Here is a 15,884-nt window from a genome sequence, read left to right as displayed (position 1 = left end):
ACTGTACAGAGGTTCGTGCCCCACCCAAACCGCCACTTTAGAATGGTACGACCATAGGTGTACTGTTTAAGGGTTAACGACTTACTTAGGTCTGAGGGCCATGTTCTGGTAGGAATATGACGCTTCGTATCACCTCTTCCTTAAGAATTTATTCAGTTAATTACATCTTAATATTTTACGTCGAAAGGATATGGAGAGTCGAATTTTCTCGTTACTCTTGTTCTTCATGCAAAACCAAATGTTAATAACAAGGAACAAAGAAGGAGCACGCAGAGAGTGCAACACCCACTCCCACCAACTGGTCTATAGGCTGAATAGCTGACTTTGCTCTGTGACTTGACATTTAACAGATTATACTAAATGTCTAATTATTTCTTTTTTGCCTGTCCCTTAATCCTCCCAACAGCTTTGCTTCAGATCAGATCAAAAGTGTTTGAGTTAACTTTGCCCAGCAAGTTTAACCTTTGACCTTTCACCGATTGTTCTCACAATCGAAATCTCTTTATCCTTGTTTTAACCTAAATCATTCCACAAAGTTTAATGAGCATCGGATGAAAACTGTCTAATTTGACCTTGTCATGTGACCTTGACATTTGACCCGTTGCTCTTAAAAAAAAAAAAAAAACACTTAACTGATGCTTAACTCATCGACCAAATTTAAATTAATCAGATCAACTCTTCTTTAACTATTTTATTCACACGCGGAAACACGGGTCGACCTTTGGCCTTGTGCTATAACCTTTACCTTTGACTGATTGCTCTCAAACTCTTATCTCCTTCTTGTTTGCCTAGCTCTTAACTCTTCTACCAACTAAGCTGAAATAAAATCAGAATTGTTTGAACTGACCTTGCCGTGTGACCTTGGCCTTTGTTCTTTCCCTTTCATCTTCACTTTCATTTATTTTCTCCAAATCGATTCCTTTTATTTTTGCCCTATATTTGACCGTTCCACAAAGTTTAGCGTAAATCGGTTATAACTGATTTGGTTGATCTTGCCCTGTGCCCTTGACCATTGACCCGTTCTTCTAAAGAACATTAGGCGTACTTCTTTGCTGACCTTCAACCCTTCCACTAGGTTGGGTAAAAGTGGATCAAAGCTGACTTATTTTGTTAACAGTCATCTGACGATTGAAGAGTTGAGAGGAAAGATGGGACTGGAGTATATCGGTGTGACGATGAGAAGGGGTAGATTGAGATGGTTTGGGCATGTTGAGAGGATGGAAGAAGTGTTAAAAAGAATTAGTCTCATGTGTTAGAAGTATTACAGTCTCGCTAGCATCAGGTCTCTAAATATTATCATCTCTCTGGCTTTTGATATTTGATACATTTAATTTTTGCTCTTTTCTTTCTTTTTTCTTTTTCTCTTTCTTTTCTTCTTTTTTTCTTGTCAGACTGCGTGAGGAGAAAAGACAGACAATTTATTTTGCGTCAAAGATTGAATAACACTGGTGTCTACGGCGTGAAGTTGTAGATTATTATTATATTCTCTTGAAATTATTGTTATATTCGCTGGCATGAGAATAAGATACAGTTTATTCTCTGTGTTGTCAGGTGGCGTGAGGAGATCAAGAAACAGAAGGCGATGCTGGGTGCGGTGCCCGGGGAGTGCCTGCTGTCCGCCACACGCCTCACCTACCTCTCCTCCCTGCCACCCGATAGTGAGGGCGGCAGGGAATGGGGCTGGAGGAAGGAGCTGGAGAGGCTTGGTCTCCTCCACCCTCCTCCTCCTCCTCCTGCTCTTCCTACTGGCACCTGCTCCCTCCACCATATGAGGTAGGATGTACAGAAAAAATGGTGTGTATATTTCAAATCATTGCCGATGTGGGTATTTTTCCTTTAAAATGTACATTTAACGAGCCTTCTACCTTAAATCTCTCTCACACACACACACACTGTCACACAATATACCATATACCTATCCATCTAGCGATCTCTCCCCATATATATATATATATATATATATATATATATATATATATATATATATATACACACACTCGTATATACTGTACATAAGAGTATATAGACACTTGCCGTCAGTCCTTTTATAACACAGACGTGAGCATTCCTTACTCCGTATTTCAAAATTTAGACAATTCTCTCAAATGCATATTTGTATGAGGATTGTAATTAACGTTCAGTTTTGTCACCAGGTTGGTGTCGAGTGTGGCTGAGGTAGAGGTGGAGGTGAAAGAAGCTGTGGACTACTATATGAGCAGGAGTAGCCTCCTGTTAGTCCGTGATCCTAACTACTTGGTAACTACACGATTTAACAGTTTGTCCTCATAGCTATTTCTTCCTTTGCGATGCATAAATCTTGTGGGATGGGTGCATTCTACGACTTGGGCATTGAGTGAACGTAGGTATGACCAGTTTGCGCTGGGCATTGTGATAACTTTTCCTAGATATGGAAGAAATTTACTCCATATTTAAAAATAATGATCACTTTGAAGATTCAGCAGCATCTCTTCGACCAAAACTCTCATCAAGTATGGTTATATTAAGCATATGTATGGATAATATCTTTCCTGTGAATAATTTAGATCAGGACTCTAATTCTCTTAGCGTTTTCGTTTTACCTCTTTTTTTTTTTTCCCCTGTTTCTGGATAAATCTCACCTCAGTTACAATTTAATATTTGAAACAGGTCTTGGATGATGCTGACGAAGTATTTGATATTAATTACTGTCATCACACCTTTCCGTGCACCCTCATGCTCATACCTCGTTATTTTTACACTTGTTGGCCTTTATTATTTATCATCTTCACGTCTCTCATAATTCCCGTCACCTCTATGTTCGCAGCCTTATTTCTCCCACAAACTCTTTCCACCACTTACCCTTTCCAATACTCGTCCTCAGCACACACACTTCGTCCAGCACTCATCTTTATTCAGCATTCATCCTCACACTATCCAACACTCATCCTTACACAGTCCAACACTCACCCTTCTATCTCGCCTCACACACACAATCAACATTACGGCCATTGATAAGTATAAAAACTTGTATGATAAATAGAAAAGGGAGACGAGATTATATGAGCCCGTCTCAGTTCTCTAAAAACGCTATTAGGAAATAAATGTTAGATTAGAAAATTCACACTCCAATTACATTATAAGTCTGACTTAGTCCTGAAGTAAACACAATCAGGTGAGAACAATTAAGTAGGAGCATCCACACTTACACACACACACACACTTTCCCACACCTGACTTTCACATTCTCAGTTTCTACCCCTCTCTCCCCTGTCCCTTCACCTCTCATTATCTCACTCACCCCTCATTTACTATCTGTATTCCATTCTAGTTATAGTTGTGAGGTATAGTCAGGATTCCGGGAGTTTGAATGGTGAGTGAGAGAGTGATTGACCCATTTCGCCAGTGATAGTGTTAATACTTTTCGTTCTTTAGTGCTTCGTCCTTCCTTGTTCGGAGCCTACCTCTGACCATCCTTATGAGGGAAAAAGAAGTAAAGATGATAATGATGATGATGATAATGATGGTAATGATGATGATGCTCTAATTTCCAGGTGGAGGAGTATGTGGGTGAAGGTGTGTGGGTAAGTGCTGGTGGGCCTGGGTGGGTGGAGGAGGTGGGAGAGTGGCTGAAGGCAAAAATGGGCACCACTGTGTACGTGAGGCCAGACCACAGCACCGTTCTCCAGGCTCTACCATCACTCCTGCAGGCGGCCTCACAACACCCAGGTAATGATGAGAAACTTGGACTTTTTCTTTTGTCGATCATTAAGCCAAACATGTAATTGATGTCTTTACGTTATGATTCTTTAACTTCATCTGTTTGAAAACACTTATTCCCATTTTTTATAATTATGTTTGATACCTTCGGAGAATTATAATAGGGTTATGATAATGTAGATTTTTGCAACAGGAAAGATTAGGCTTTGCTTTCCTTCGCCCTTTCAGTCCAAAAGATCTTTTGAAAGTTGAGAATAACTGTCTCGGTATAGGAAGAGTAAAATATAAACACCATATTCAAGGAGTCTACGTGTCCAAAAACTGCCATCTTTCCACTCTGCATGCAGAGATTAACGATAGAATACGTTGCTAGCCACGAAAAGTGTTACGGAAAGACTGTAAGGTCTGTAGTGCTGTTTTCTTTTGGTCATTAAGCTATGAGAAACAATGTGCAAAATGACGAAAATCTCCGCCAGGTAACGATGGAGGAACTACAGGTAACCCCTTGAATCCAGTGACGTCTCCCTCATTCGTTTATTTTTTCTGCCTCCAGGCGATTCTCTTCACCTTAGGAAAGACGTCTTTATGATTAGGAGGTTCATGTAGGATTTTCTGACTTATCCAGTTCGAAAAGTACTTCCATAATTGGTAAAATCACAAGACGGTGGCAATAAATAAATAAATAAATAAATACGTAAGAATAAGAATAAGAATATGCAGAAACTCATCACGCAAAGGAGGTTAAAAACTTTACTCTGATGACGGTATATATTGTGTTAATGCTACCAACGGACGATTTTATTCACCTTTGGAGAAATTATTCGAACTTGTAAGAGTTAGATATAGCCTTCACTCACCCCTTCACTATTAAGACCTGTTCTAAGCTGAATACAGGCGTCTGGTGGCAGCAAGATTTAAAAAAAAAATAAAAATAAAGTCATCAGCTAGAGAACTTAACGATCCTGTAAAAGAACCATTACTACATCAGATGGGGATAATTTCTGTGGATGACTTCATAAACGAGCGTGAAAATGCATGCACGACTCTACTTATCGAAGGTTATTAAGCCTGTAAAATGTGAGCACCGTGAATCTCACATAACAGAGTATGGTCGGCGTCACTGTAGAAACGTTAAGGTTCTGTCATCATTATCACATGCTTTAGAAATTCATCATCATCGTCGTCGTCGTCGTCGTCGTCATCGTTGTCGTCGTCCATCTTCTACCATCGGTCATCAGCAGACTTCCCTTCCAACCCAAGCTGGGTTTGGTAGGGTCCAGAGAGCCAGAAAAAAAATAATAAATAACTGATAGAGTGAGATAATAACCAACTTTTGCCCAGCTGAATGGGCCACACTCCCATTCACGCACAGTGCCATTATCTTTAAAAACTGCCGCCACAAACTGAGGACTTAACCACACTTTCGTGCCCCCAATTTTAATGCATGACTGTTGGCCTTTTTATGACGTGATAAATCTTTACTATTTTGGCCAAACTATAGGTAGACGATTAATATTCTGCTTACAAGTGGCCTGCCGTCCTTAAAATTTTAGTTCTTAAACCTGAAGATGTGTTTTCGACTTTATTCTGTTTTCAGACGGTTTAGCTCAGGAGGCATTCCTTAACCTGGAAAGGCGTGATATAGCTTTCAGTAACACCTTCATTACCAGGGCACTCTCCTAAACAGAACAGACTCACATATAATTCATTCATTTTGATTTGTTGGAGGTTTTCGTTCTTTTGCAGCTTATTTCCCCTAGTTCACTGTCAGAAGTAGATATTGCTGCGGCTTTACTTGTACATCTTTCCCATAACTCTTCCTCGTGACTAGCACCATGTTCTAGCGTAAACCTCTTGTCATAGTTCAGCGCTGAGGATGGCGAGATGCCAAATTTTCTCTCAGTTAAAATAAACAGAGGGTAGTAGCAGCAGCAAAGAAATACAAATTAGTGACATACTCCTAATGCTACCAGAAATGAAATACAGATCAGATACTCCGGCTGAACAGATATAATGCATTCATCAGTTTTTTTTTTTAATTTTAAGGACGTTTTAACTACTGCATTCTAGCAATTATCAGTTGGTTTAGTTCAACCTAGATAGTGGCTTCCCGTCTTCTCGGTCATTGTTTCTATTTTAATCGCATTTGAAAAGTTTGTGCTTCACCATCCTCGTAGTAAAGGAGTTGGTACAGTCTCAACGAATCCCTCCAGTACTATGGTGTTCTTTTTACCCCATGCTTGCCACCATTCTGCTGAGGCATCTCGCACTGAAGGAATGATGATATGACCCTAACTTCTTAATTGAATAGATGGAGAATTAGATGGAGATGGGGAGGACAGTGGTGGCGATAATGTTGGTGAAAATGAATGTGCATAAGTCTTGAATTCAAAATTCTTAAGTAGATGGAGGAATAGATGGAGAGGACAGAGCAGTGGCAGTGGTGGCGAAGGAGGATGAATGTGCATAACTCTGAATTCATAACTTTCATTCATCATGTACAGACGGAGGTGGAGAGGGTAGGGCAGAGGATGATGATGATGATGACGAGGAGGAGGAGGAGGAGGAGGAGAGGGAGGAGGAATGTGCTTACCTCTTTAATTCATTAAGTGGAAAAGATGGAAAGGTTAGGGCAGTGGTTGTGGTGGTGGTGGAGGAGGAGGAGGATGAATGTATACATAACTCTGTAATCATAACTCTTTAATTCGATAAGTGATGGAGGATGTGGAGAGGAGAGGGCAGTGGTGGTGGTGGAGAAGGAATGTGCACAGATCTCCAGTTTCTTAAAATCACTGAGGAGAAAAGGAGATGGAGGCAAGAGGGCAGTGGCGGCGGTGGCGATGGAGGGTGAATGTGCACGAATCTTTAATGTATGGTGTTTTATTTCAATAGGTGGAGATGGTGATAAAGAGAGAGGAAGGCAGTGGTGGAGGTGGTGGTGGAGAATGGATTGGAGTAATTCCTTAATGTATAGCTTTTTAAATCAATAGGTGGAGAAGACGATGGAGAGAAGAGGGCAGTCGTTGTGGTGGTGGTAGAGGATGAATGTGCAGGCACCCCTTGTCCCCTCTGCTCCACACACACAGTGGTCCACCTCGCTCTTCACAGTAAGGTCAGTGCCCTATAAATACCCATTAAACGCCCAGAAATGACTTTAAATTCCCATACTTTCCTTAAAGCTCCTAAAAAATGACTTTAGATTATCCCAGTATGACTAAACATTATCCGAAATCTTCCCTAAATCACCCCAACATATCCCTTAAAAGATAATGTAATACTCTTAATTACTCAAGATATCCCTTAATTTCAACTATATCCCAGAAAATACTCTTGAGATACAGCAGAGATGCCGTAAAATACCCGTTAAGCACAATAAGACGCAAAGTATTCCCAAAATACCCTACACCCCAAATACCCTCAAAATGCCTCCCCAAATACCCTCAAAATACTTTCCAAAATACCCTCAAAATACCTTCCAGATACCACCCAAAATACCACCCACGTCACCTCCAGACACTTTCCTGATACCCCCAAAATAATCTTAAATACTGTACATCCTGAAATACTCCCAAAAGTATTTCTCAAAATACTCTTAAAATACCTCCCAAGACCTCCCTCTCCCAAATACCTCACAAATAAACTCTCAAAATGCCTTCCAAAATACCCCCTAAAGGATTCTCATAATACCGTACAAGTATCACCCAAAATAACCAAAATACCCCTAAACTACCTGTCAAGATATCTCTCAAAATGCCTTCAAAAGTTGCCCAGAAATGCTCCTAAACTTCCCTCTCAAAATACGCTGACAAGGCACACAAAAATACTCCCTAAAATACCTCCCAAAATACCCGCAATATACCCGCCATAATTCCTCCCTAAATCCCTACTTTCATAACCCCGCCCTTGGTTTTATACCCAGGGGGTGGAACATCAGGTGGTCAGTACCCTGCTCTCTGGCCCCGCGGCGGAACTCGGGCGGAAGGTGCAACAAGCTGGGCAGCACGTCCATGAAGCAAGGCGGCATAGGTGGGAGGCAGAGGGGGCTCTCACACGCGCCCTCACCAACGCCCAGCCCACCCAACTCACCGTCCCGTCTCAGCTCGTGACTTTTAGGGACCTCATCGCTAAGTTAAATGAGGTGAGAAGTTTCAGGGTATGTCTTTTTTCTCTTGTTTGTATTTATCTTTTTTTTTTTTTTCTTCATTTCATCCTCAAGTGATGGGAGAAAAGGTTAGAATACTGCTGCTGCAGTTAATGATGATGATGGTGATGATGATGATGATTTTTTTTTTTTGGTCACCGACGTGTTTATAATGCCTATATTATACCTTTGAAAGAGAAGTTAATAAATATAGCCTTTTGGTTCGAGAGGTTCCACTGGGATGTATGAAATCTTCTGGAATGAGCCAAATCCATGTTTAGTAGCAACAGGGTTTTTGTTGCTGCTGGGTGTTTATAGATGAATAAAATCGTACGAGATAATCATAATCAAATGGAAGTCGCAGTCAGAGGTTAATAAACACCCCACACAGTCATGTCCGTGGGCTTGCATATTAATATGTATGTGTTGTTTTCTAACTCCAGTAGAAATTCCAAAATGCTATTACAATTCAGCCATGCAGTCTTCTCCTTGTTGTCTCCTCTGTTTAACTAGGAATCTTTATTAACCGATGAAGTATTGATATAATGATTTATCAGTTTTGTCCGTGTTCAAGTGACCATCACAAAGAGTGATACAGAGGAGCTGGATGAACTGGATGACGAGATGGAAGTGAGATGCTGCCATTCCTCCCATCATAAACTCCTACACACGGGCAAAAAAAAAAAAAAAAAAAATGCACACACAATACACACGTGCGCGGGGGGAAAAAACGGTATATATTATAGCACATCCAAAAAAATCAGCACAACACAAAAGCAAGAGCAAAAACACAAACCACGAACATTACTCTTTGTTTTTCCATTTCAGTAGAAAATTCCAAAACGTCAGTACGATATTTACCATGCACATTTATTGCTGTGTTGCCTCTGGTTATCCACGAAATTGCTGTAGCCGGACGATATACTGACTGCTTTATTTGTGTACAGGCGACCAGCACGGAGAGTGAGAGAGAGAGGGAGCTGGGTGAACTGGGTGAGCATGTAGGTGTGCGGTACAGCCAAACCGCCCGTCACGCCGCCCGTCTGCACCGCCTCACCCACACCCTGTCAGTCCTTCACCCGGGGTACGCCCTGCCCCTCACCCTACTACAGGAGAATCTAGCACATTCACTGACGCAACGTTTGAAAGCTATGCACAGCGAGGATCCAGGTATACAGCATGTTTTTTTTTTTTTTTTTAATTATGTCTCACTGTGTTTCCCTGCATCCCTGTCTCTGACACCACAAATGTGATGTTTCTTCCTGGTATAATTGATCTTCCAGTCATATCGACAACGTCTAATAAAGTGCCTCAAGAAAAGACTTGGCATCGTAGCACCCTCGCTTCAGATGGGAGGAAAAACACCAAAGGCATAATGAGAAAAGAGGGCATGTACACGATACATAAATATTTCCTTAGCTATGCCAGACAAGCAGTTCACATGTTTGTTATATATTTATTAATTCATATACGTAGGCTATAGGCCCCAGTCTAGTTATAAAATTTCATGCTGTCTCCCGTCACTCTACTGCAGGAGAATCTAACACACACACTTTCACAGATTCTTCTAAGTTACACAGAGATGATCTTAGTAATGAACATGCTCTCTCTCTCTCTCTCTCTCTCTCTCTCTCTCTCTCTCTCTCTCTCTCTCTCTCTCTCTCTCTCTCTCTCTCTCTCTCTCTCTCTCTCTCTCACACACACACACACACACACACACACACAACCTAATCACCCTAGCTCCTTACCCATTCTCACTCAAACACCCTCCTTCTCCTTCATAAAGATAAACCCTCTTCCTCACTATTACACGCGCATACCCCCCCGCACCTTCGCAAAAAGACCTTTCCTTACACACTCACACAAACACACACACACACACACACACACACACACACACACACACACACACACACACACACACACACACACACACACACACACACACACACACACACACACCTTCCGTCCTCTCTCTCACATTCTCCATTTCTATTTACCCTGCATTTCACCTGCCAGACGAACTCCTGGATGTCCTGACGAGTTGTGTGTGGGAGATGCTGGAGGCGAGACTGCAGCTGAGACATAGGCTGGTGGTGGCAGCCTGTTTAGCTCTGGCCAGGCTGAACGTACAGGCTGAAGGGGAAGAAGGAGATGACTATGTTAAAGCCTTCCGGGGGTCTGTCACTCCGGCGCGGGCCTTGTGGAAGGAGTTGTGCAGACCAGGCGGACTCGAGGCTGGGCAGGGGGTAGCTGAGGACGAAAGTGGCTCTGGGAAGGAGAAAGAGGAAGAGGAGGAGGATGAAGAGACTGGAAAAGAGAAGATGAGTAAACCAGAAGAAGGCACAGAGATGGAGGAGGGTGCTGAGGAAGGGGAAGATGGAGAAACCAAGGAGGACAAGAAGGAAGAAAGGCATGAGATCGAGGAAGAAGAGGAAGAGGAGGAGGAGGAAGCATTGCCCGCTTGGATACCTGAGCAATGTGATAAAAAGGTACAGTTCCTGTCAGTTCCCTTACACGTCTGAAATAACGAAATAAATCAACGAAATTCTAACCCATTTGATAAGTTTGCATCAGAGATGTAAGTTATGAATATTTTCTAAGTTCTGGCACGATTCTGAAGCTGTGTAAAGTAAGCTGCCCAACTGCAAAAAGAGAGCTTCGTTCCATAGATGAATTTAGAGGAACTTTTTGTCTTTTATAGTCAGTCTCCATAAGCACATCCCTCCTTATGATAAACAGCCTCTTCGTTCAGCATCGGTATTATATTCTGACAAGCGAAGACTTTCATATTCAGTCAAACGAAAGCATACGCGGTCACTGGCCTGAGAACTCTCTGGATTAACTTTCTTCTGTGATCGTCTAATGTTCTATTATTTCAGCAAAGGATCTGAGAACTAAGCAAAACTGGGTGTTGTGAGTACTGCTTTAGGACTCAGTCTTTCTCTTAGCACTCAAAGTAGATTTCATGTGTCTACACAGTTTCAGCCAGTAATTTTCTTCCGTATACGAGAATCCTGTCTTAGATGTAGGGCAGCGAAATAGGTGAGGAAACTTAGAGGAAGACGAGAGTGGATGACAGCAGAAAAATTTTTAGTTTTTGTTTTCCCAAACGACCCTTTTATGATGATGATGATGATGATGATGATTACTGTTGTTGTTTTTGTAATTATTATTATTATTATTATTATTATTATTATTATTATTATTATTATTATTAGGCTCTTATTATTACGCAGTTCTTGATTTTATTCCTGTCACTCTCAGACGATTATTTTTAGCTGTGGAAGGATTTTTCGAAGTGGAGTGGTTAGTTATAGCCTTCATTAGCCCCTTCTGTCTGAAGGATAATTACTAAACTGAATAAAATTGCCTGGAGGTAGCGTGAATAAAATAAAAGAAGGCGTCATCGTAGTGAAGGGATGACGTTTTGATAATGAAGTAAATCATAACTGACCATGATCCGAATTATTATAACTGAGGGCGAGAAAAAATAGGCAAGTCACTTGTTGATGATGGCCCATTTTTATTTTGGCTTTTTTTCCCTTTTCATTTTTTGACATCACAGTTTTTATTTTTGACGGTTCATTTTTATTTCTACATCATTTTGCAAAACTTATGACGGTACGAAATTATTTAACAACTCTTCCACACACATGACCCAGCAAGGAGGCAGAAAGATTATCATGTTTATGCTTCTTATATTCTGTCGTGATGTGTCGTAATGATGATGTATGTAACTACGACTTTCCCTCCTCCTTGCAGTCTCGAGATGTTTTTTTTTTCTTTTTTTTAGTCTTGTCTGCCATCTCCTGACGATTTTATTCAGCTTGGGAATAACTTTTCGAACTGGAGGGGGTGAAATATAGTACATGAGGCCTTTCCTGAGTAAAAAATAAGAAATCGTCTGGTATTAGCGTGAATAAACTGAGAGAGAGAGAGAGAGAGAGAGAGAGAGTCACCTAGGTTCAAAGGGTTCATGGTGCCTGAATATGCCAGTCTTGTATTGTCGCATGCATAGGAGGTTCCTTAGCACCTCTCTCTTTTTTACCAGATAAATAGATAAGTAGGTAGGTATAGAGATACAGATAGATAGAAAAATAGATAAGGCAGGTAGGTAGACCGATTGATTGATTGACTGAGTGGTTGATTTAGTTGGTCTAATTAATTAGTTGACCAGACCACTCAGCTCCCAGTAATGGAGCTCTCATTGGACTGGCCAGATAGACAAAGAGATACATAAGTAGATTGATAGATAGACAGATAGATAGATAGATACATACATACATACAGTTACGCAATCTGCATCTGGAACCAAGAGAAATAATACAAAAGGGGAGCATTAACGTGTAATTATGTAATACGGAGTATAAATCTGCAGTTTATGGCCACATAAGGAAGGCGTGAAAGAAAATTTTGACACACATTATGCAAAATAGGCCTGCAGAAAATGTCCCTATCAAAAAGACATAACGTAAAAGAGAACGTTTAGGTATAATATGTAAAAATATATCTAGAGAATGTGGTCATATGAAGAAAGATTAAAGACAACATTAACGTCTAATATGCAGCTGTTATTGTTGCTCAATTCCGATCTGTTTGGCCGAGCAGACCCGCCGACCACAGGCAAGCAAATGCTTCTGTAGATTGTCCTATACTGTAGGTACTGTACAGTACATACATCGTGCAGGGATCTGGCGCACCCTTGTGGTTGACAGCATCTCACCAGAGTTGGACCATGGTCCTTCCCACAGCGAGGAGCAGAGAGAAATGAAGAGATTTGACTCTCGGGTGGACGCCGCAGCTGCTCCACCCAGAGTGCACAGTGAGACCACTTGTAGGCTCTTCGTCAGCGCCAATGGAAAGTAAGTCTCCAATAATGGAACAATAAATATCATAGAAGACATTAAAATGTAAAATGCTTGACAAATATCTGTAATTTACTTCCAGAAAGACATAGGCAACATAAGAGAGATCGCTAACGTGTAATATTCAAAGTCCATCTCTATATTTAAACAAAATCTTAAATAAGATAAGAGATCATGAATGTGTAAAAGGCATGACAAATCTCTGCACTTTCTTTCCCTATAAGATACACAGAGCAGCATAAAAGAAATTATCAACGTGTAATGTTCGTGTTAACCCAAAGGTTCCTGCGGTTTTCTCACAGGTAAATAAAATTGTCTGAGGTTTAGTGGAATAGAATAGTTGAGTTGTTCCGACCATAAGAGGGTTCATGGCGATGGCGTTCTCTCTCCCAGGCTCCTATAACACACTCTCAGAGCAATAAAATCGTCTGGCGTTAAGTATAAGAGAAGACCAGAGTTGTTCCGAGTATGAGAAGGTATATGGCGGCAGCATAACTCTCTAAGGTTCCCATGATTCACACTCATATTAATTCCTTCACCCCGTGGACGTATTTTTGTGTTTCGTTCTTGCTGACTCCAGACGATTTAATTCAACTTTTCTGACAGACCTCTAGCACTGAAGGGGTTGGTGAAAGCTCTGTCTCCACCTGTTCAAAGACCCTCTCCAAAGCTCCATAAAGTCATTCACAGGCGGTAAGAATAAAGAATAGCCTATATTGTTGGACTGAAGGGTTTCATAAAATTCCCTGGTGTTAGACAGAACTAGAGTTGTTTTAACCATGAGAGGGTTACATATCCAAGGAAGAGCTTTTCCCCTTCATTTCGAGAGGTCCTTCTTAAGCTGAGTAAATTCGTAATAGATTCGTCGTAGTAGTGAAGAGTCAAACCTCTTTACTCCAAGGATGTATTATCCATTCCATCCTTGCTATTTCCAAACGATTTTTATCTAAGTTGGGAAGGATGTCTAGTAATGGAGGGGTGGAGACAATATCCGGGTCCTACAGTTTAAAAAAAAAAAAAAAAAAGTGAGAATAAATTCATCTAAAACTACTAAGCCCTTCAACCTGGTGACGTCTTTTTTTTTTTAGTTCATTCTTACTAAGGCTAGACGATTATATGGAACGATTTAATTCAACTTTAGTACTTAACGAGGTCATTAATGCTGCAACTAACTCCTCCAGCCTGAAAAGTCTCTCCTAAACTGAATAAAACCGTCTGTAAATAGCAAGAATAAAAGAAAACAGTACGTCATGGGACTGAAGTGACTCCCCCCAACCCACTGCACGGGTATGGGTGTGGAAGGCCATTGAGTGTCGCATGAGAAATATTGAAATGAGTAATGTTGTCTGTACTCGACATTGGCTAGATTTTTTTTTTCTTTTCATTTACTTATTTTTGCATTAATTGTTCCCCAGAGTGCCCGACTCCTGGTGTGGTTGACGGGACAGTGTGTAGGCCTTCTTCCCCCACCCAGGGACCCCCCACAGCAGGAAGCGGTGAAAGAGCTGACGGCGTGGCTAGAGGGGACATCACACGCCCTACCCGCCCTCTTCCCGCCCACACATCCACGCCTTCAGGTTGTGTGTGTGTGTGTGTGTGTGTGTGTGTGTGTGTGTGTGTGTGTGTGTGTGTGTGTGTGTGTGTGCTGTGGAAAGCATGTACTGCTATATTATTGTCTCTTTCTCCCGCTGAACTAAGCGAAACAAGCTTCAAAAAGACGAAAATCTGGTCCAAGTTAGAGTAAAAACAGTACAACAGACTTCTCCAAGTGTCTCGTCTCTCTGTCTTCGCACACCCCTTTTGTTGGCCCTCACACATCTCTGCCTCCTCTCTCAACCCTCATACATCTCCTCTCTACCTCTTCTCTTTACCCTCACACACCGCCTCTCTACCTATTCTCTCTACCCTCATACACCTCTTCCCTACCTCCTCTCTCAACCCTCATACACATACTTTCTACCTCCTTTCTCAACCATCACACACCTCTTTACCTACTCGCTCGACCATCAGATACTTTCTCTACCTCCTCTCTACCGCCCTTTACCTCCCTCTGCCTCCTTTCTACCGCCTCTCGTTCCCCACAGGCCGCCCGTGAGATGGTACTGACGAGACACCTGCGTAAGGACCTGCTAGTGGACTCCATCAGGCGTCTTCTATCACTGGTGCTGGGACATGAAGCAGAGGAGCCAAGGGACAACAGGTGGGTCACGGCTGTGCACGTGAATGGGTAGACACACACACACACACACACACACACACACACACACACACACACACACACACACACACACATTATATCCAATCTACACCCTTTAAGTGAGCGATAAACCGGAAGTAAATGAACTGTGAAATGCTTAACATGAGGTTTCGCTTGATTATCGTCCTGGTGTGTTAATGTTGCGTCCTTCTTTAGGTTGGCTCAGGCTGTCGTCCTTCATACCAGGGAGCACAAAACACCCAGGAGAGGCATCACTGATATCATACAGGTTGGTGTTGTGGTATGGTGATGTAGTGGTATGGTGGCATGGTGGATGAATGTGATGGTGTGGCGGTGGAGTAATGTTATGTTGTAGTGGCGGTGTGATGCGGTGGTGTGATGATGCAGAGGTGTTGTTGTGGTGTGGTGGTGGTGGTGTGATGTTGTGTTGTGGTGTGGTGCTGTGGTGGTGCTGTGGCTATGTGTTTTTGGTGTCGTATTGGTGGTGTCATGTGGTGGCGGTAGCTGTGTGTAACGACGCTGCGGTGGGGATGGTATAATACTTAAGCAAAATTATTGCTGAATATGCAAGTGCAGTTAATTGGTGTGCAGACGTGATGGTGTAGATATAAAATTAATGGATGGTGTGCACGGGTGATGCTGTAGACGTAAAATTCATGGGTGGTGTGCAGGTGTGATGGTGTGAATATGAAGTCATTGGTTATGTGCTGGTGCGATAGTGTGGATATGAAATTTTAAGGTGGTGTGCAGAAGTGATGATGTAGATATGAAATTTTAGGGTGGTGTGCAGACGTGATGGTGTAGATGTAAAATTAATGTGTGGTGTGCAGATGTGATAAAAGTAATGGATGGTGTGAAGACATGATGGTGTGGATAGAGTTTGATGAAGGGAGTCATGATGGATGCAAGCTACTGTGACGGCACACTAATAAACTAGAGAGGCACTCAATGGAGCGCATCT

The 15,884-nt window shown here is 41.8% G+C and overlaps 1 protein-coding gene across 1 annotated transcript in view; it reads left to right on the top strand.

The window, feature by feature from the left end:
• LOC145414909 (uncharacterized) overlaps positions 1-15,884 on the top strand; it is a 129,492-nt gene that overhangs the window by 98,706 nt on the left and 14,902 nt on the right. The window contains exons 72-83 of the mRNA XM_080284325.1: positions 1,552-1,773; positions 2,154-2,256; positions 3,531-3,705; positions 6,687-6,808; positions 7,616-7,849; positions 8,785-9,007; positions 9,857-10,089; positions 10,231-10,329; positions 12,512-12,702; positions 14,123-14,282; positions 14,790-14,905; positions 15,119-15,191. Coding sequence (XP_080140451.1) covers positions 1,552-1,773; positions 2,154-2,256; positions 3,531-3,705; positions 6,687-6,808; positions 7,616-7,849; positions 8,785-9,007; positions 9,857-10,089; positions 10,231-10,329; positions 12,512-12,702; positions 14,123-14,282; positions 14,790-14,905; positions 15,119-15,191 — 1,951 coding nt within the window. The remainder of the gene's footprint in view (positions 1-1,551; positions 1,774-2,153; positions 2,257-3,530; positions 3,706-6,686; positions 6,809-7,615; positions 7,850-8,784; positions 9,008-9,856; positions 10,090-10,230; positions 10,330-12,511; positions 12,703-14,122; positions 14,283-14,789; positions 14,906-15,118; positions 15,192-15,884) is intronic.

The sequence above is a fragment of the Coenobita brevimanus genome, chromosome 101, assembly GCF_032717465.1.
Source record: "Coenobita brevimanus isolate Jiangsu-jjx chromosome 101, ASM3271746v2, whole genome shotgun sequence".
Lineage (NCBI taxonomy): Eukaryota > Metazoa > Arthropoda > Malacostraca > Decapoda > Coenobitidae > Coenobita > Coenobita brevimanus.
The sequence above is the reverse complement of the archived record's forward strand: the minus strand, read 5'-3'. Positions and strand labels throughout refer to the sequence as shown.